At 37.2% G+C, this 23020-nt stretch overlaps 1 protein-coding gene across 3 annotated transcripts in view; it reads right to left on the minus strand.

Annotated features, from left to right (window-relative positions):
* The window catches only part of ZNF608 (zinc finger protein 608), a 113128-nt gene that overhangs the window by 64173 nt on the left and 25935 nt on the right, over positions 1-23020 (minus strand). For all 3 annotated transcript variants that reach the window (XM_089675711.1, XM_089675877.1, XM_089675788.1), the window contains exon 3: positions 1928-2180. In XM_089675711.1, coding sequence (XP_089531837.1) covers positions 1928-2180 — 253 coding nt within the window. The remainder of the gene's footprint in view (positions 1-1927; positions 2181-23020) is intronic.

The raw sequence follows: 23020 nt of genomic DNA on the forward strand, positions 1-23020 counted from the left end.
CGCAATTCATGAACAGGTAAATAGGATTTGTAAATTGTTTGAATCATTCTGGTAAATTGATATAGGACTTGAAAAATCTCATTGTGTCAGTTTCTCCAGATTCAGAGGACTCTATGACTTGCAAGTAGTTTATTTGTGCTTGTAAACTAACTCCCTGTATTCATTGATCTACTACCTCATCACATATTTGCTCTCTTGAAAGGAAGGCAATAATTATATTATCATCAGTCAGCATTCAGAATGAATGTGCATAGATGGATCTTTAAAACACATAATGGCTTTTAAAAAACTTCACAAGTATGTACATTTATTGAGTACAATTAGGAAGGCAAAGAAAAAGCCACAAAAGCCCATCTTTCTTTTTGTTTGTAGGGCATTTTGGCTCATTGCAATAATTCAGAATTAGGAAACTTACTGAAATTTCATAATTAATGATCCAAGTATACATCAGAATAAAAATCATGTGTTGTGGAGGTGAAAGGAAATAGCCATTTTAATGTGCTACAGCCACCCTAAATGGCTTGGAAACTACATACTAACCACTAGGTTAAGTGTCCCTGCCCCAAACTAGTAAAAGTACCAAGAATAATTCTGGCTTGATCCCATTGCTAAGTGAAGTGCTCTAATTGCAGCAACATGGGAATTCTTCTGCTGTCTCAGATGTTTCAGCATTATTCCATTGCAGACTACAAAGCACAAGAGTATTTGCTGCTGGCACATCTGTAAATAGAAATGGTCCAGCACACAAGAAGAACTCTTTAATTCAGTGAAGGTCAGAAGTTTAGTTTATTCAACTGGAACAACTCCTCCGAAAGCTAAACCTGCTTTTTCTGCTCTATAGTAAACAATTGCTTATCTCAGCACTAGCTAGTGAGCAGAAAGGTTAAATCTACAGTTTTTATTAATGCCTGTGCCATAGCAGCAAATCAAGCGCACATTCTTAAATTCAGGTGAATAAACAGAGTGGAATATACATTCTGGACAGAAACCTTAGGATTGGTAATATTTCAGAATTTCAAAACGAAATAAAAATTCTTTATACAAATCAGTTCATGCTTCAACATGACTAATCATACACATACGCACACTATTGCAGCCGTATAAAAAAGCAGGGAAGTTGTTTGCTAGACAGCACCCATCACATGCTGCATTGAGCAATCAATTCAATCTTCAATTCAATCTGTGACCCATGTAATAAAAGTCTTTCACTTGCTTCAAAGCATTTTATCAATTGAGGAATTAAATATACACACATACAGTATACTTACATACATGTGTATATACACTGTATACAAGCTTTCAACTCTCTTTTTCATACTAGTTAGATCATTTGCCTTCACATTTTTTTATACACAAAGTCCATATGTTAGCTAGACTTTCGAAGCAAAAGATCAAATCAGTGCAACACAGTCTATTTTCCATTGGCAACATAGAGAATACATTGCATACATCATTACAAAAACACATAGCCACCAATAAAGGGAACACTCAACACATAACTGATGCAACCATAAAAAATACATAACAAACAAAATAAAAAAAAGATGCTCCATACAAAAAAAGATAACTTGAAATCATTTTAGTACCTATGAAATAATATAAGCTTATGATAGTTTGTCAGCACTCCTTTCCCTGTTACAAAATATTAAACATACACATCATCATCAGTGCACTACAGCCCAAACATACAGCAAAACATCTGTTGCTCAATACAGGTAACAGAATTTTACAAAATGTAAATAATGCCTGAATGGACACTGGATATTTTTGCATAAACTAAATATGTAATACAGAATGCAATGATGGGAATTAGAGAGAATAAAGTCTGAGCAAAATGAATCATCAGGGACATTTGAAATGTAAACATGTATAACATATTTTAAACAATGTAGTAATTTTTGCAATCATGAAGTAATTAAACACATACCTTCTTCAGTTTCATGCCAGACGATCCCTTCCAGGTTGACACTAGTTCCTGGTTCACAAGGCCCAAGGCAGTCTGGTTCTGTTACTACTCCTACATCACAAGTATTTACACCAACTGATCGAGTCCGTACTAATAGCTGCTCCACTGGTGCAGCAATGGTTGAAGATGGTGAAAAGTAAGATGGCAGAATCTGAGGTGAGATGCTGCTGGAAACTGGCGGTGGAGGGGCAGGCACTGTAAACAGGGGATCAACCTGACAAAATAAAATATATTTTTTTCAGTATAAAATTACCTTTTAATGTAAAGTTAATACATTATAAATAAATATGCTTGTTGAGCAAATGAAAAAAAATCAAGGCATGAGGCATAGTCTTCTCCTCTTGGTAAGATGAGTTTATGTTTGGTAGGAAAAACAGATGTGTTACCCATTTCAACCAGTCATATTGATTTCAGCTGTCACTTTTCTGGCATAGATTTGAAACTGAAAGCTACACTCCATGAACAGAATCTCAAACATGAGTTTATCAAGAGATGTCAAGAGCTACCAAAAAACCTACTGATAGATAGCAAACACTCAATAATAAACAAAAAAACAACTTACAAGAAAATAAAATATGCATTACAATGTCATAGATAAGTTGATTCAAAGACAGAATAATTGTCACCTAATTTAGCTAATTTCCAGGTGTATCATTCTGCTCCACCCTTTCTCCATAGTCTAAAGCAAGCACAACTGGGTGATTAGAGTAGATATGAATAAATCTTTCACAAGAAAAATGTTTTTGTGGGTGAAATAATCTTGAACAAATTCTCTTATCAATCTTATCCCATACAAGTCATGAAGTCTTAAGAAATGTATAACTTTTTTAAAAATCATGTTAAAAAGCTTAATTCTCTCAGCTCAGCTCACTTATCTCAATTTTATGTATAGCTTATAATTATATATTTAATTGGATAAGCCATATCTACTTCATACCCATAATGGCTCTATATCCTGCTAGCCAGTGCTACATAATGATATTTACTTCTGCTTTGGGTCTGTGGGTCTGCCCAACCAATAAAACCGTTCAATCCCACATTACTGATATATCTCAACAGGTATTAAGCAGAAGTATTTGGCTGTTTATTTCTACATATCTAAGTAATATATTTTAAAGCCAATCTAATACTCAATTCTTTACAGTTCTGTACAATTATAGGTTATGAGTTTTACCTAATTTTTGCATCAAAATCGCTAAAATAAATTCTTCATTTACTGCAAAAGTGTTTCTCACCCTCCCAGTCAATTGCTGTATGCTGGCATTGATGAGGACTAGGATATGTTGTGCTGTCTTACTTTTAGCACAGACTGTGAACTCCCATGGAAATGAGCAGAGGCATGATCTAAGTAGAGTTTAATGATTCGAACAAGTACCAAGTTGGTATCATCTACTGCTCCGTGGTGAATGTACCTTGCTTTAAAATGTTAAAAAGGAACAAATATTAACACTGATCCACACATACTATTTTCCCAAAGATCATGGAAATTCAATAGATAATGACTTTCTCTTAGAATTTTACAGTTCCCCCAAGAAAAATAGCAATGTCTACATGAATAAAGCTACCATCAGCATTCAAAAAACACTTTCAAAAGTTTTATACACTTGTTAGAATAGCAATTGAGATGAAATATCTATCTTGAGAGAAGTATACTCACCAAAGTGCAAAGCTTCAACTTCTTAAAAGAGATAACATTTTAGTAATATCCAGAGAGCTACTAAAATATACAATAATGTGCATTTGTCAGTATACTAAACATGCTTCTATGCTTACACAACCCTTACTGACTGATTGTGGTGAACAACTGATCAGTAGGTGAGATTTTCCCAGATAACTAGTGGTAAAATCGATAAATCTGTTACTAATGCTAGCCATGCTTGCATAGAATCTAATAGATTCCTCCATCCACACTGTTTAAGAATCTCTCCTCTTCTGCTGACTAATATATTCATAAATCCACAATGCCCACATCTATCTGAATGCCCATACAGTGACTGCATCTGATGGACTGCAGCCATTGTTTGGCTGACAAATTTTACAGACAGCTCCTTGTGTATTTGTGTATGGCCAGCTTTAGTTTGTTCTTTGAGACATAAATTTACATCCCTGACCAATATAGGCACAAAGGTGTATGAAAAATGACAGAAATCAATAGTATAGGAATGGCATGAGTGGGTATTGTAAGCACTACATCCCTAATAGAACCATAGAAAAAAATGCACGCATTAGAAATGGGACTTTTAAGGTGTGAATAAATTCAGGAATGACTTCAAACAACTTCCACAATAAAATATATTTTATTCCCACAAAAAAATCAGTCAACATTGTCCACTTCCTGCCGGCCCTATGCATGTATGCAGCCTCTCTGTGGGTGGCCTTTAACAATTAGCGGCCCTAGGTAAACACCTAATGTGGAGCATGCTCCGTACATGCTCCCAGCACAGTAATGAGCAAGTACTAGAAAACTCCAGATACATAGTTGTGATTGGGAGCTTTCTGACTGCCAATCACAGTGGTCACATGATTGTAATGCCCGCCTCAACCTCCTGGCATTTAGATTCAGTTAAAAAGCCAAGAGGCGGGAAGGAGTTACCACATTTGTAATAACGTTTTTTTACATACCAGACATCTTCAGCAATATGCCCAATACATAAAACTATGTAGAATAACCCAGTCATATAGTCAATTGAATATATAGAAAAGACTCCAATGTTGTAAAAGAGTCAACACGTTTGGTAGGTTATGCTTCTTCAGAAGATATATATGGGTGTGTGTATATGTGTATATATATATATATATATATATATATATATATATATATATATATGTTACGCAGCATCACCCAGTTGTAAAAACAAGTTGTAAATGAAAAATGTTTTCTTGTGGTGGTGGTGGTGGTGATGAATTTTTGTGAAAAAGGAAAATATTCTGTGAGAAATTTTAATGATGTATGTTTTCTGCATTATCAGCATCATAATAAATCTCCTGAAGCAGCATAACCTGCAAAATATATTGAGATTCAGAAGATTGTGATGTTCCACTCTTTTATATAATTGGGGTCTTCTCTATATGTTCAATTGACTATATTATTGGGTTACTCTACATAGTTTTATCTAGCGGGCATAATGTTGAAGATGTCTGGTATATAAAAATAATTTACTGCACAAAAACTTTGTTACAAATGTTTTAATCTTGATTCTTTTAATTAATGTTTTTTTTTTATTAAATATAATATTTTATTATAAAAGTTGTTTGTAACCATTTCTGAGTTTATAAGCACCTTAAAAGTCCCATTTGTGATATGTGCTTTTTAAATATCTTCTAGAAATCATTTAATAGGTACCTTAGGAAAAAAATAAGTATTCTAGGGTTATCAAAAATGAAACAAACACAGAATAAATTGGTAAATTAAAATATCAGATATTCATTAGATACACGTGTACACTATAATTCCCCTAAAACAATCTAGACTGAGTTATACAAAATAGCCTTGCATAATCTTTAGCGTAGTCCTAGAAATAAAAAAAACTATGCATTATTTTGTTTGATGCTTTATCTAGCAAAGGTGTTTAAACTGCTTATATGTTAGAAAAAGAAAACAGAAATTGTATAATATAAAACACACTTTGCAAAAAATTAAAGATCAAGTAATTAAATGGCAGAAACATTACAAGCCAATGAAGGAATTATGGTTTCAAAAGGCATGTGGAACAAACTGTTTCTAAGCTACATATTTGTCAAGGGATATGCTAATTTACTTTATTTTACAAGCTGTTAGAAGAAAACATATAGCAAATCATATTGGTTTCCAGAAGAGGATAAAAATGGAAGTGATCCAAGGTGAAGGCATTATGAACTGCCTCTGGCAATTATTTTTCTCCCTATATATGTATATATTCTTTTTTGTTTTAAAAGAAGAAACAGATACACAGTAAAAAGCAAAAGACTACAGTTTATCAAGTATGATTTATCAGTCACACTGATTTAGCTGTAGGATAACACCACTGTCTAATTATGAGTAGTCAGAAAACAGCTACGTGAACACATCAATTATGGGCGACTGCCAAAAGCCCTTGAGATCTGGGAGATTAGCATCCAATCCTCTGTTTTACAAGCTTGCATCATACAGAATATTAATAAGAAGAGGGATGAGCCATTGCATTCCAGCCACTGAACCAAGGCACTCTTTTCAGTTTTCAGCTACACTGGGTCCAGAAAAGGACTGGCATGACTTGTTAAGTGGGGATCTATCAATACTGCTGAAACAGCTTATGCTGACATTGGAGATAATGTAAAAAGTCTGCAAACTTAACATTTGGCCACAAAACCAAAATGCAACATAGTGATTGAACATAATAGAGTCCAGTTGCCTAAAGATCTCCTTTAATCATTATTTGTATACAAAATGATTATATAGGTTAGCAACCATTTTACTTTGAAATGAACCACAACTCTCCCCACATGTACATTTCTGTCCCATGTTGTCACTACTTCTCTCAGCATGTCTTAACATAGGAGATGTGAAAAGGAAGAAAGATTAACTTCCAAGATACAACCCACTCCTTGGGATCTTTCCCTAGCCTTTTCTAAGTAAATTGAGTGTAACATGAGTCAGCATCATGTATTGGAAGGAGTAGGCAGCTGTAAAGTGAGACACTTTCTTAAATATAAACTACTCTCCCTCTCCAAGAAAGAGGTTATATGTAAAATAATATTCAGCTTTTCCAAAATTAAGGTTTGAAGATAGATTGGGAATTGAGAAGAATATATAAATCATTTAAACACTGAAATTAAAAAAAAAATAACATGGACACATACAGGCAGATTTATCTTAAAGAGCATAGATTAGAGAGCTCTCTATTCATTCTTAGTAGAGCACACTTTTGACACAAGTACATACTTTGGAACCTTGGCTCTCCATTTCAGAGTAAAGGATAAAGCCTTATTACCAATGTCTTACAATTCAGACATGGCCCAATAATCTCAAATGATACTCAAAATCAGAAACGTTGATTGGTTTTATTGAATTTGAATTTTTTTTCCTAAAAAAGAAAGGCATACAAAAAGTAATTTCATTTTTAGGAGCTATACAGAGGGATTGATTTACTAAAATTGGAGAGTTCAACATCTGGTGCAGCTCAGCATAGAAACCAATAAGCTTCCAGTTTTTTGTCAAAGCGTAATTGAAAAAGCTGAAGTTAGAAGCTGATTGGCTACCATGCACAGCTGCACCAAATTTTGTACTTTCCAGTTTTAGTAAATCAACCTCACAGTCTAATTTAAGCACTAGCTGCAAAGTTTATGTGACAATGTAGCGTTGCATAAATTATTTACAAAGGGCTGAAAACACAATCTTGATTTAAGAAAAAAACACAATCAACTCATGTAAATATTTGTAATGGGTGCCAATCCTTCCCCTTTCACTACAGAAAAAGGAAATAAAAATTAATCATATACTGTATGTCCCAGTATGTAATGTCATTTATCAGATAATTCCAGTATTTTTAGACAGAAAAGGGAATGCAGTGTAGCTGACTAGGTTGAGAATCTTCATAAAAATTTTGTGAGTGATCACAATTTTCCAGTCATGTTCAAATGACATACAGTTACATACAATTCTACATTAGAAAATTTACATTACTGTTATTTGAATTAAGATAATTAGTAATTCATTAAATTAAGATAAGCCATAATTATTTTTTGTTATAGCAGTTACATTATCTTATTTCCAAAACAAGAGAAGCCAAAAATTGCAACTAGTCTAATTATTATAACATGAATAAAAAACAACTGTTTTGGAACATATTTGAAACATCAGGATGCACTTGTTTTGTTCATGGTGTGTCTTGGTGTTCTAGTCTACCAAACACTACATGAAATCATTTTCTGCTGCACCGTGTGCATCCAAATACTGAGTAAAAAACAGTAATAAAGTTTAGTAGCCCATAAATTAATCAAATTTATTTCCTTCCACCATGGGTGGGGGGGGGGGGGTGCAGGGCACCTTCCCAGAGAGCAGAACACAATGATTACTGCTAGCAACTATAGCAGCCGGCAGTAATCGAATATCAGAAAATCCAACAGGCTGGTTGTACCCAAGTCAGTCAATGGAATACAATGCTCATATATGGTCTGAATCTCAACCGGTCCCTGCTTAACTGGCCGGCTTAAGTATTTTACCTTCACAATAGCAATTGACCTTGTTAAATGTAGAATTCTACTGCTGAATTTGTGCAAATATTCCCATTAGCATTGGTAAAAAACCTTTCTGACATTAAGAAAATAAATGTCATCATGGCAACTATATATACTTTTATATGTAAAGAGAAATTATTTTTACAAGACATTAAAAAGAATTGACTTTAAAACAAACAAAGCTCACTGCATCTATAGATATGAGATATAGATATGATTGAAGCAACCCCTCTTTTTTATGTGTTTATAACATTTTCTTTAAGTGTCTTCAGTCTCAAGCCCTCCTCTTATTCTTCTGTGTGTTATGATGTCCTCGGCTCAAAGGAAATGGGTTTTTTGGTTATATGTGTCAGCCAGGAAGAGAGTTGGTGCTCTGATCTCAGAGTGCCAAGTGTGTGGGGGAGGTCACTTGAGATATGAAGCATATTGTAGGAGAAGCTGTTTTTTTTTTTATGTGATGAGGATTTTTTAAATTTTTTTAAAATAATTTGGTTTAAAAGCCAGGCAGGCTTTTCCACTGTTTGCTTTTTACAATCGAACAACATGCTGACCTTGATGCTGTGTAACAGATTTATTTATCAATCTTTAGTTATTAAATTTGCATGTTCACGCTCTGCATATTCATGTTGTTAATTCAGTATTTATTAAAGACTAGGAGAAATATTTTTTTATTCCTGACACCTGGAAACCCTGCTTATTAGAACTTAGTCCAATTGGAAACTGGGTCTAACAAAAAGGCACATAAAATCATACAGTGGAGAAGAGGAGAAATGTCCCGGCTGCCGCACACCTCACCCAGCACTATGGTTAGCAGATAAAAGCAGCCTCAGCTCACTCCATCAAGGCCATATCCACAACATATTTCACCCTGCCCCTAGGATTTAATCATTTAGATCACATGGCTAAATGGTTAGCACTTCCGCCTGGCAGCAATAAGGTCATTAGTTCGAATCCCAGCTACGGCATCACCTGCCTGGAGTTTGCATGTTCTCCCTGTGCCTGCATGGGTTTCCTCCAGGTTCTCCCATTTCCTCCCACACTCCAAAGACATGCTGGTAGGTTAATTGGATCCTGTCTAAATTGTCCCTAGTATGTGTATGTTTGAAAGTAAGTTAAGGACCTTAGATTGTATGCCCCTTGAGGATTAGGGACTGATGTGAATGTACAACATACAGTATCTCACAGAAGTGAGTATACCCCTCACATTTTTGTCAATATTTTTGCTTTTTTCTGCAATTATTATTATTACATCGAGTTTATATAGTGCCAAAGGGTTTGCTCAGCGCTGTACAATAGGGGGGACAATACATGGCACAGTACAACAAAAACAGACAGCGTACGAGGGGTAGGAGGGCCCTTCTCTTTCAAGCTTACAATCTAGGAGGGAGGGGGTAGTGGAACAATAGGAAGTGGCTGAGGGGAATGAAGTGGCTGAGGGGGATGAAGTGGTGGGAGGAATGAGGGAGGATGGCCGTTAGGTGAGGGTGGGGTAGGCTTCCCTGAAGAGATGGGTTTTGAGGGAGCGCCTGAATGTGGGGAGGGAAGGCGACAGTCGGATGGATTGGGGCAGTAAGTTCCAGAGGATAGGGGAGGACCTGGAGAAGTCCTGCAGTCGTGCATGGGAGGAGGAGACCAGGGAGCAGGATAGAAGGAGGTCCTGTGAGGAGCGAAGGGTACGGGTAGGGTGGTACTTGGGGATCAGGTTGGTGAGGTAGTCAGGGGCAGTGTTATGAACAGCTTTGTAGGTCAGGATTAGAAGTTTAAATTTGATGCGTTGGGCAATCGGGAGCCAGTGGAGGGAGAGGCAGAGGGGGGTGGCAGAGGTGGAGCGGGTGGTGAGGTGGATGAGTTTGGCCGCTGAGTTCAGGATGGTCTGGAGCGGGGAGAGCCTGCACTTGGGTAGGCCAATGAGAAGAGAGTTGCAGTAGTCAAGGCGTGAGATGATGAGGGAGTGTACAAGAAGTTTGGTGGTGTCTGGGGTGAGGAAGGCACGTATCTTGGCAATATTGCGGAGATGGAGCCTGCAGGTGTTTGCAAGTGATTTGACATGAGGGAGGAAGGAGAGGTTTGAGTCAAGAATGACGCCAAGGACTTTGGCTTGCGGGGCGGGAATGATAGTGGTGTTGGTGGTGGTGATGGATAGGCTGGGGGGGGGGTGTGGTCAGGGGGAAAGACGAGGAGTTCGGTTTTGGAGAGGTTAAGCTTGAGGAAATGGAGCGACATCCAGTCTGAGATGTCGTTAAGGAGGTGAGTGATGCGGGCAAAGATAGTGGGGGTGAGGAGAGGGGTGGAGAGGTAGATTTGGGTGTCGTCAGCATAGAGGTGATAATTGAAGCCATGGGAGTGTATGAGTGTGCCCAGGGAGGAGGTGTAGATGGAGAAGAGAAGGGGTCCAAGGACAGAGCCTTGGGGGACCCCAACAGAGAGGGGGAGGGAGGGGGAGGTGGTACCATTGTAGGTGACGCTGAAGGAGCGTTGGGATAGGTAGGATGAGAACCAGGAGAGAGCGGTATCTCTGATGCCAAGCAATGTAAAGTAGCGAGTGTACAGCTTGTATAACAGTGTAAATTTGTTGTCCCCTCAAAATAACTCGCCACACAGCCATTAATGTCTAAACTGCTGGCAACAAAAGTGAGTCCACCCCTAAGTGAAAATGTCCAAATTGAGCCTAAAAAGTGTCAATATTTTGTGTGGCCACCATTATTTTCCAGCACTGTCTTAACCCTCTTGGGCATGGAGTTCACAAGAGCTTCACAGGTTTCCACTGGAGTTCTCTGCCACTCCTCCATGACAACATCATGGAGCTGGTGGATGTTAGAGACCTTGCGCTCTTCCACCTTCCATTTGAGGATGCCCTACAGATGCTCAATAGGGTTTAGGTGTGGAGACATGCATAGCCAGTCCATCACCTTTACCCTCAGCTTCTTTAGCAAGGCAAAGTGTAATTACTTCAGTGTTGTCACATGAAAAGATATAATAAAGTATTTACCAAAATGTGAGGGGTTTACTCACTTCTGTCAAATACTGTGTATATATATATATATATATATATATATATATATATAAGCACTGCGTAAATTGACAGTGCTATATAAGTACCTGAAATAAATAATAATAAATAATAATAATCACAATTAAATCCTGAGGTAGGGTGAAACATATTGGGGGCATGGACATGGAGTGAGCTGAGGTTGCTTTTATCTGCTAACATTAAGTCCTCATGCACACTGGACATTTTTACAGCTTCTGTTTTTGGCTTTTGATGTTTTTTCTACAGCCAGTAAGCTCCCCATCATGTTATCCTATGTGTCCATGCACACATAGACTGTAATCAGCACTTTTTGGCAGGAAAAAACCCCCACAACTAGTGGGGTTGTAAAGGAGTTTTTTTTTCTGTAAAAACACTGTAACGCTGAAAAACGCAGCAAAATGTGGTAAACCGCTGTAAATCATGGTAAACCAGGTGTTTTTGTGCAATAATAATAATTTTTTGGTTAAAAAAACGCTACAAAAGCAAATGCGAAAAAACCATGGCAAAATGCCGCTAAACTCTAATGCAAAAACACTGAAAAACTCAAGTTTTTAACGTGACTTTACACAGCTAACATTACCAGCATAATTAAAAAGCCCAGTGTGCATGCAGCCTGAAGCCGGGGGAGGTGCAAAGGCCATGACACTTGACACAGGACTCTGGGCCCCTATACAAAACCCAGGGGCACATAAACTCATGATTGGAATGCATACATATTTCCAAATAATGTCACAATGGCCAAATAATGGGAATTAGCATGGATAGCTTAAAACCAAATACACACTAGTTTTTTTTTTTCGGTCAACCCAGCGGGCTGAATGAAAAAAAAAACTGAAGGCTCAGGAGGAACTCAGCTATTTGATGTTAGTACAGTGATCTCCCATGTTGTGATTTTGTGTTCGAACAGGTGGGGTGGGGCAATCATCAGACCTTTTTCAGTCATGCCCTTTGACAGAAGCCAGCCGAATGACTGACTTCTATCAGACTGGCTGCCATACACATGGGCTGAATGTGTACTAGTTTCTATTGAACCGGCTAGTGCCACCCAACATTAGGCCTGTGAGTACTAGGCTTTACTTATAAAGCCAACACAAATCTATATGGATTCCCTTCATGCAGCATAACTGTCCAGTAGCTTCTAGAACAAGAACAAGAACGGTTGGCTAGGAAAATGTTCCTGTTCATGTAAATGGAGAACAGACTTGAGAAAAGAGATGCTAGTAGACACTGCCAGAATTGCTTTTCCCAGGGGTAATCGAGAACAATCTAGGCAGGTTTTCAAAACACTGTTGGGAGCTCCCTATGGACTTGAAATCATCAGTAATGATGTCTCTGGGAACATTAGCTAATATACAGTACAAGACCTTAGTTGGAAAATGATACATAGATGAATATGTCATGTCATGTGTTATAAGGCATACAGTTGAAACAAACAGAAAAACAGGCAAAGCAAAATACCATAACTTTCCTTGGTTACATTTAGCCATATCAGTCTTGATACACAAGGTTTCTGTACATTGAAAGGCTATGGTGTTCAAATTCAAAAGCATTCCTTTTTACACATTTTTTTGTTATAATTCAGACAGTTAAACAAAAGAGGAAAGCCACTCTGCCAATAACTGAAGTGCAATTGGTGAGAGTAGCCTGGGTTATCTGGTTCTAGGCAGACAGCATAAACAAATCAACACATTTCCCTACCCCCAACATCTTTGTTATTTTAGGAGACAGAAAGCTTAGGAGTAGTGTCCTCACAATTCATTACTGTGCCTCTCTTAAGCAAAGAGGGAGCAAAACACAACAGTGACAAAATCTATAGCCAGACATTCATTTCCTGTACCTCAGTGTTTTTTTAACTCCTTTGTCTGTAGCAGTTGGCTACCAACTAGGTCTTAATCTGTAAACAAATGATTTGCTCTACAATTAAACTATTCAGTTCTTTTCTTTCCCCCCTTCTTGGAGGTAGTTGGCAGCTCTCCAATCCAAAGGCTCATAGGTTTTTCTATTATTTAGTACTCATGATGGTTAAAAGGCAATAAGCTCATTCAGAGTTTATAAAACTGTAAGCCGTCAACAAAAGCATTTAATGCTTCTGAGAAGCACTGTGGCTTCTGCTTGCAGAATTAATAATGTAAAAAATGTACTTGCTCTTTTGAAGTGCTAGTACAAGCAAAATCTTCTTGATCTGTAAAATGTGTATAACATTTCATTCTGGCCAAAATATGCAAAGTAACAAAAACTATAGAAATGACAGGTTTCCAACCAGAAAACCAAATTATTTTCATTGATAATTAATGTCAACATGCAAAACATTAACAAGATATGATATCTGCACAAAAGTATTATTGATGTAAATGTCCAACCACAGGGAGAAGTAATACACCTTTTCTACATAAAACCTTGTCCATTGCACTAAACATAACTATTGTATAATTAGCATACCTTGTTTTGAAGTGAGGAACACCTTGAGAGCCTCAAAAACTATGTTTGGTCCCACCATCCCTAAACAGTGAGGGACAGCTCAAAAAAATGACAAACCAAGAACAGTAAAAGCTATCATATGTTTAGGGGTTAAGGCAGCCCAGGAGGTTGAACAAAAAAAAGACCTGATTAACCCACCCACAAATTTGATGTAAAAAAGGGGGAATCCTTCCCACTGCGTTATTGTATTCTTACAGTGGGGAGACTTCCCTACTAACAGAATACACTTATCAGTGCCATCAGCTATAACTGGGGGCACTGATCAATTGTCAAAAATCCAACAGGCTGATTTTCAGAAGTAGATTGGTAGATTTACTTCTGTATAACCAACCTGCCCATACATGGATTGAAATTTAGCTGCCCCTTGCTAAACCTTTGCTGATTTTATATCTATGTATAGCTGGCTTAAGTGTTTTTTTCCTTTACCAAACAACTGAGGAATGGATAAAATCAAGGGGGGAATTCCTACTTCTGTACATGCTACTGTCAGGTAAGATGGTTATTAGATAGAATGTGCTATACAAGCACTCTCAGACACCTGTGTCTTGGGGAAGATCCAAAAATGTGAATACTTGAATACTTAACTTGGTTAAAGTGTAACTACTCTTTCATGAAAAAAAATATTACATTTAAATAAAAATAATACAGCATATACCGCACAACTGTGACACAACTGATACTGTAATTTATTATTACAAATTATATTTTCTTTTCAATTTGCAATGCTGTAATTTTCTGTAAAATTCAATGCAATATGGCAACCTGGAGGCATTCTGTACACACTTCGATATACGGAATGTCCAGAGAGATGTAATTTCCTGCTTTTGTGATTGGCTCACTAATTTTCTGATTTTTTATTATATTGTATATGTCAGATTTTAGGCATCCTCTGAAAAAAAAAATCAGTTTCAGTCACCTAAAGCGGAGTGAGACCCCTGAGTGTGCTTTGCATCATCCTGAGTGTCCACTTTTGAGCCTGATGACCCCACAATCCTAGACCAGACCCAGATGACCCCATTATAAGGATATACATATAATGCGCATATTATATGTACTTCTGGTAAGTGCATCATTTTACCGGATCTTGGTACTAGCAATTATCAACACGGAGCACGGATCACCTCGCATTATGGACTATTATATTTTGTGATTGAACTCACCATCACTGTCACCTTACCATTTTGCTTATACTATACTGATGCGTCACTCATAGACGCAGTCATCACTGCACTACTTTTGCGCCAATAGTAGAGCTCACCTATAATATACGTTTACATTTATTTACTTATTAATATTATAGATTTCATGTTCTTTAGCACTACATATTTATTTTTATTTGTCATTTTTAAGGTGTTGAGGTTTTACCTTTATATGCTAGCTGCTTTTATCTCCATTTATTTCTGCGCTCCATTTACTCCCATTAAAACATGAACATTGGTCACCCAGTGGGGATTGTTTTTTTCTCAACAAAAGTAGAGTTACTCTTTAAGCCTTCCCATCTACACTATGAAATGGGGTTGAGTTGTCACACCCAGACACCTCCAGTATCAGTTTATCAGAGGAGATACCAACCAGGCAAACAAAATAATCATAAGCTAACAATGGTAGATATTGGGGTTGATTTACTAAACACAAAAAAGACTGTACGCTTTTGCAAGTGCAGTTGTATTCGTTTTCCCCAGAGCTTAGTGAATGTGGTGAAGCTCTGATGATTTTTATCATCCAAGTGCAGGCAAAAATATTTTTATTTTCCTTAAACCTAACTGGGTATTCTTTACAAAGTGAAGCTTCACCACATTTACTAAGCTCTGGGGAAATTACTGCAACTACACTTGTAAAGTGCAGTCTATTTGTCCTCGGTAAATCAACCCCATGGTTTAAAGTGTGTTGCCCTGTGTGTAAAACAAGAAATTGTACTACTAACAATTCTCAAAAACAAATATATACCATAAACAATCCAGTATTGTTTTGACCACTAACTCCAATTTTATCTGTTACTCATGAAGGTTTATTTACCTGAAATTCTGTGGGTTGTGTAACTGAATGTTCATTGAACATTTGGCAAATCACAACAAATCCATCAATGACCAACTGTATATTATATATAGCCTAGTTTAACCACTTGCCCTTCAGAAGAATTACCCTCCTTCCTGACCAGGCCATTTTTTTAGTTATGGCACTGCATTACTTTAACTGACAATTACGCAGTCATACAACACTGCACCCAAATTAAATTTACGCCCTTTTTTCCCATGAATAGAGCTTTCTTTCATTGGTATTGATCACCTGTGCATTTTTTATTTTTTGCTCTATAAATAGAAAAAAAGAACTGACAATTTTGAGAAAAAAAACTATATTTTTGACTTTTTGTTATTAAATGTGTCCAGTAATAAATTTAAAAAATCAAATTTCATCATAAATGTAGGCCAAAATGTATTCTGCTGCATGTCTTTGCTAAAAATTTTGACAATTTGGGGAAAAAAAACTATATTTTTGACTCTTTCCTATTAAACATGTCCAGTAATAAATGTAAAAAATCTAATTTCATCATAAATGTAGGCCAAAATGTATTCTGCTATGTCTTTGCTAAAAAAAATCCCGACACGTGTAAATTAATCAGTTTAAGTGAAAGTTATAGCGTTTAAAAATGGCGGTATATATACTGGGGATTTAGTTTTTTTTACTAGTAATGGCGGTGATCAGCGACTTATAGAGGTACTGCGGTGGGCGTTCTGACACTGGGGGGAATTGACTTGGTGTCATTGATATCCCCAGTAACACCAATACAGTGATTAGTGCTAATAAAAAGCACTGTACACTAATGGCACTGGGCAGGAAGGGGTTAACATGTGGGGTGATCAGAGGGTTAGCTGTGTGCTGTGTTTGTGCGTTCAACTGTAAGCACACTGCTTTGCATGGCTGTGCTATGCTGAGCCATTCAAAGCAATGAGCAGGAGCTGATGGGGGAGAGAACTGTATTGTTTACATTCTCTCCCTCTGTTGATAATGCTTGGTGATCACCAGGTGCCAGCAAGTAATCCCTGGCTGGGACCCAGTGATTGACAGCTGAGGCTATGAATATATACGTGATTTTGCACACCCCTGCCGCCCTGTAGCAGTATATCTGCTATAGGGCGGCGGGAAAGCGGTTAAGATCAAGTAAAATTTTCATTTCACAGACAAAAATTACTAATTAAAGTCAGACCTTATTAAATACCAGTAGTACTTTATGCTTTTTCTTACCATTAAAACATACAAAATGTTGGTGGCTTTCGCCTGCACCACTGATCATTCGAGAAAAACTTGACAAGCTGATTGTACACAACTCCCTGCTGAATTGAACAAATTTCGATACATGTATGGCTGGCTTAATACTAGCATTATAAGGCTGATAACCTGTGGCATCATTACATTTTATTTACTTAGGAGGACACACCTTAAGTGATGTGAGATAACCACAATAAACATACTGCAGTGACATTTGCACAAGAGTGCTATACTCAGCAGTCAGTCTGTCTAAATAGCTGTTAGATGTGACCTTAAGTAAATTTGTTAGATTTATCAGGTAAGGGTGAATTCAAGAGGAACAGACAGACATGGAGTGTCAAAGATGTGAGAAGTGTTGAGAATTCTCAGACCTTTGGGAATGTCTTGCCAGCAAGAAGTTGACTCCTATTTCACCATCATACAGTATTGCCCAGCATGTAAGCATCACATAAATGAGGAATACTGACCTTAAAGGTAGTGTAACAGTTGGTTATAAATACTCAAATGGATAAGATCACTGTTAAAAATTTAATTAAACATGCAAAGATATCCTCATAACTCATTAATAGCAGTGCTGAACAAGGAAATCTAGTTTCTGAAACTAACATTTATAACCTTGAGGTGAAAAAAATGAAAAGTAAAAGTTGCAAATGGCTCGATTTACTAAAGTAACTTTTTACCTTACTTCAGCACATTTACCAATGTTTACATTCAACATTCCTTAGTTTAGCCTATTTTTGCAATTACTATTAAGACTATAATGTGTCACTTTTTTATCCTATTTTTAGTCATCTATTTTTTGGTTAAGCTATTCAAAATCTTTCTGCTTAATTTTTTGAACAGGTACTGTAACAGCCATGCACTGTAAAATACAATGATCAAGGAACTGGAATTGGTGGATTTATCTTTTGTCTATATAGAATCTGTGTCACCCAGTATATGCAGTAAATTCTTGACTAGTTTAGCTAGATACAGTGATTACAAAAAGGACCTATAAACCCGTCTCTTGCCAGATTGGACACATGTGTGGCTTAATATAGTGACAATCCTTTTCTCTTTTTCATAGCCCAAGGATTACCAACCCATCAGATATTCAATAGATACCAAGGCATTGTACATACTGTATAGGACTGGTAATTTGTAGTGTTGTAAGAAAAGAGCACATTTAAATGGGGGACTGAAATCTGAAAATATCTTGAGAATGGATATAAAATAATGGAAATGTGCAGTTACTACAGGTCAAAAATTACAACCATTTCTCCATTTTTCTCAAATGGAATAAAATATCCAAATTTACTCAAAGTATGTGGAACGTTTTCATAGACTATTGGATTGATAAATTATTCTGAACCAGATTGTCACAATCTTTCTGAATGCATGTGCTATTTGCACCTTTACCATTGACTGTTAAGGCTTATTACAGAATTTAATGTAGCAGTTGCTCTTAAAATATCACAATTCAGAACGTATATAATATCATCTGCTAATGCAAATGGTTTGTTGATATGCAGATATATTATCAATAAAATAAATGAAAGGGGGTGTAGTCTGTATTAGCTGCAGCAATGATATATCCATTATTACTTGGGTGTTACTTGGCTATACCAAAAACATTTTTAACTTGCAATTTTGTTTTGCCCCAAGGCTTTTGCCCTAAATTACAGGTTAACAAAATGATCAGCAATTTGCTGTAAATGAGTAGGCTAGGCTTATCTGACACTCTCCAGGCAATTGTGACTTTCCTAAATATGAAGAGTAGCTGTTTGCTGGGATTCAGAAATACTGAAATTCTCCACTGATCAGTCAAGAGCATATCCATACTTTGGAAATAGGATTCTGTTTTTCCTGGAGGAAATTGGATTTTCCTGATTCATAGTAAATCATAAACGGTTGCAATCATTCCACCATAATCAATATATTAAAAAAAAAAATACTGGCTGACAAACACCAGAGTAACTCAAGTATAAGAATATGTTGACAAGCAATAGAGGTAACTACAAATCCCATGGGTCTGACACAGTCATGACTCTCAGAGGCAGAGGGATAATAGGATTTGTAGTTTCACTACAGTTGGTGTGCTGGGGTTGCATACCCTTGGGTTAAGTAATCTTCCATTTCAATGTAAGTTGGCAATACAAGGATCAGAAGCTGTGAAATAAGTATTATTAAAGCTGAAGTCTGTGATAAGCAAATACTGTCTAAATAATTTGCTTTGTGTATTCCTTAAAGCTCTGTACAGTGATTCAGCATGATACTTTGCCTTTGTGCAGGAGTTTCTTGTAAAAGACTAGTCATTGCTGCTCTCTGTCCTTGTGCTGGGTGACTGGACTAGCCTCCTCCACTCCTGAAGTTTTTCTGAAGGCAGTCTACAGTGGGTGGACCTGCTGGTACCCCTCCCACAGCTCTACTATTCACACAGGCTAATTACAGTAAACCGATGATGTCACTGTGACTTTTGCAAGTAATTTGCAATGGATCAACATCTTTTTTTTTTTGGCTATTAAGAAATATATTTAAATAAAAGTATTTGTTCCTGGAGTTCAGAGTTAATACATTCCATTTTAGAGCCTGTTTTAAGATCACATTTATATGATGTGCTTAGCAGTGGTAAAACTTCCATTTAACCTCAGTGTTTGACCTTGTTTTGACTACCATTGCTTTAAAAGAGAGTGATGTTGAAGAAAGTATTTGGGTTTACTTATTTGTACAAACTACACCTAGCATCCATTCTAAAAGAAACAAACGTATTTCTAACCACTTCTTGTCTTCTGTAAATATCAGATAGCAGATCACTACAATCCCTAGAAAAAATGTGATATTTTATTAAGCTTTAGAACAGCATAGTTAGATTCAAGAAACAATAACAAGATATAAGTGGACATTAGACAATGATTATTTGGGATACTAATATAAAAAATCAAATAAACAAAATGTGTTAACATGTCTGTTTAACTGCTTGCTGCCCGCCCGCAATGTACTGCGGACGGGTGGCAGCTACAGACAAAGGGATATATGGATACATAGCTCTGGCTGTACTAACACAGGAGGGAGATGCACATCCCAACGGGCATGCAGCACTCCTCCACCCGCAACTGCTGTGTCCATCGGATTACATGATCACAATGTTAGCAAAGCTGTTATGAATCAATCTGATACATAACAGCTCTGCTTCTCTCCCTGATGAGATGTGATTGGTCCACAGCTTTCACATGGTACATAGGGCCAATAACAGTATCCTGAACCATGTGACCAGCTCCTGCCAATCACAAATCACTATTTTGAACTGTCATGACCTTAACCCATCCATGACAGTTCAAAGCAAGTTTTGCATTGCAGGAGCAATAATCTTTATTGCTCCTGCAAAGCAAAGTGTGAAAAAAAAATCTCTGATCACCCCCCAGAGTCGAATAATGATACTATGGTAACATTGTACTACTCAGATAAAAATAGTAAAAAAATAAACTAAAATTAAAAATACTGTTTTTATCATTGAAAAATAATTTAACCACTTCCTGACTGGCCATTGTATATAAATGGCCGGACGGTGGCACTGCAGGGTCGGGTGGCCATTTATAATCAGCCTCCCCGCACCCAGCTTGTGTGCGCTCCGCGGGAGAGCGCAGCACCGCGAACCGGTGCCCGCTGTGTCCTCCAGACACAGTGAAACATCGATCGTCAGACGGGACCTCTGTACGAGGTCCTGATCATGTGACCACTAATTGGCCAATCAGTGATCACATGCAAAGTAGTAAGCAAGATGTCACTTCTGACATCATTGCTTACTACGTGTGAAATCTGTGAATGATCACAGAGGTCACATGGTACAAGGCTATTCACAACTGCTAGGGTGACAGTATGTACAAAAAAAAAATAAAAATGTAAAAAAAAATGTTTAAAAATTATAATTTTTGGTTATAAACTAATTTGTCTTATTTTTTTTTTTACTAACAAGATAACGGAATAAATTTTGACCAAGATTTATGATGAAATATTATTTATTCGCAAAATTTTATAAGAAAAACACTTTTTTTCAAAATTTTTGGACATTTTCATTTACATAGCAAAAAAAATAAAAATCCCAGCGGTGAATAAATACTACCAAAATAAAATGACCGCGCAATTGTCATTTAAAGTGTGATAGCGCTGAAATCTGAAAATTGCCCTGGTCAGGAAGGGGGTAAAAGTGTCCAGAGTGGAAGTGGTTAAAGTGGTTTATTCTGTTAACTACTTGCCGGCTGCCTGCCCGCAATGTGTGGGTGAGCAGTGGTTCTGGGCAAAGCAAAATACTCTTACATCTCTTTTTATATCAGGATATACCTGTGCCCCCCCTCCCCCATCAGTTCAGGGAGGGAAGAGAGAACACTACACTACATTTCACACACACACACACACACACACATTTAACCCTTTGATTGCCCTTATTAACCATTTGATCACCCTGTAACTCAGCCAGTACCATTAGTACAGTATCAGTATATAGAATTTTCCCATGAACACTGTATTACTGCCACTAGCGACATTAGATAGCTTCAGGGTCTGTAAGCTCCCCCCTCCCCCAGCCAGAGTCAGCTAGCGTTAGATTGCCCAGACACTATCGCATTCACACTATAGGTCACTGAACACCACCATTACTAGTATAGTGTTTGTACTGATCAATATACTGATCACGAACAGAACTATACTAGTGCCTCCTTTGTATAGTGTCCCCAAAAACACAGTGTTGGCAGGATCAGCTCCGTTCGCTGCCAGCACTAGCGTTTAGCCCCTCTGCTGTTTTTCCTTGAAGATTTATATCAATTGATTGTGGGCCAAAGCAATTTATACTCACACATTGCCACCCACCCAAATTCAGCTCTGTGGGGCAAGTGAAGCTCTATTTGTGTGAAAAAAAGGATAGAAATTTTGTTTTGGTACAGCATTGCATACTTGTGCAATTACCAGTTGAAATAGTGCAGTGCTGAATAGCAAAAAAATGACCTGGTTAGGAAGGGGGATAAATCTTCTGGAGAACAAGTGGTTAAAATAAAGGTAAATCTACTGTTACTCATATAAATCTTATGCAGTGTACACATGAGAAGTTTTTTTTTCATTCAACCTAGTGGGATGAACAAGAAAAAAACCAGAGAGATTGCCTTACTAACACAAACTATGTCAGTGCGGTGATTTCAGTCCACTAGTCGCTTTTGCATCTGCCCACTGCAGTGCAAACAATAGTAAAATGGATCTAATGGGGAACTAGTCTCTCAGTTCCCTATCAGGCCATTGCAATAATATCAGCTGTATCCCCAAGGCTTTTGTTTACATTTAGTTTTCAGCCAGGGAATATCTCAGCCAATAGCTGAATATGGCCGGTGATAAATTATTGTGAGAAACTGTCCCAGTCATGACATCTTCTAAAAGCCCTAATTGGGGTACTGGCAAACCTCTGTATGACAGCTCAGAGCTGATCTTACATACTTCTTGTTTTCTGAGAACTGGTTATAATTCTTAAAGTGAAAGTAGAACTACCTGAATTTGCCACAAGTATTGATATTGTTGCCCACATTGAAGCATTGTGAAGTAGGCACGGGTAGTTCTTAAGAAAACTACCACCAGAAAATTGCACTTATTTTCTGCTTAGCCGCAGTACTACATACAAAATAAGACTACCCTGTCTTTCATGGATACTGAAGAAAGAAATATTGCCTGAAAATTCTTAAGCTATGCTGTAAAACTTCTCTTGGCACTAAAAATAGTCTGTAGTGGTCATTATTACCTCATAAATCCACAGATGTTAATGCTGACCTGCTGAAAACAGATATTGTCGAGCAACCAATGTTTATAGGTTATGAAGAAAAATTGTTAGATGTTGGTAAATTGTTGCCAGTACAAGACCACATCTATATTAAAGTGGTTGTAAACCCAGATAACAAAGAGAGAACTTATTTTTAGCTAACTCAACAAGGCAGCACAATTTATTTTTGCCCAGTCTGGTAGGGAAATGAGCAACCCGTCACCTGTAATCCTCCCTGCTTTGGTACTGGAGAAAAATCTGACACATGCAAAAAAATTGTGTCCTCATGCCCCCTCTCTTTTGATTGACA

The sequence above is a fragment of the Staurois parvus genome, unplaced genomic scaffold (genome assembly GCF_062004578.1).
Source record: "Staurois parvus isolate SC_StPar_1 unplaced genomic scaffold, SC_StPar_1.0 ptg000004l, whole genome shotgun sequence".
Taxonomy (NCBI): Eukaryota; Metazoa; Chordata; class Amphibia; order Anura; family Ranidae; genus Staurois; species Staurois parvus.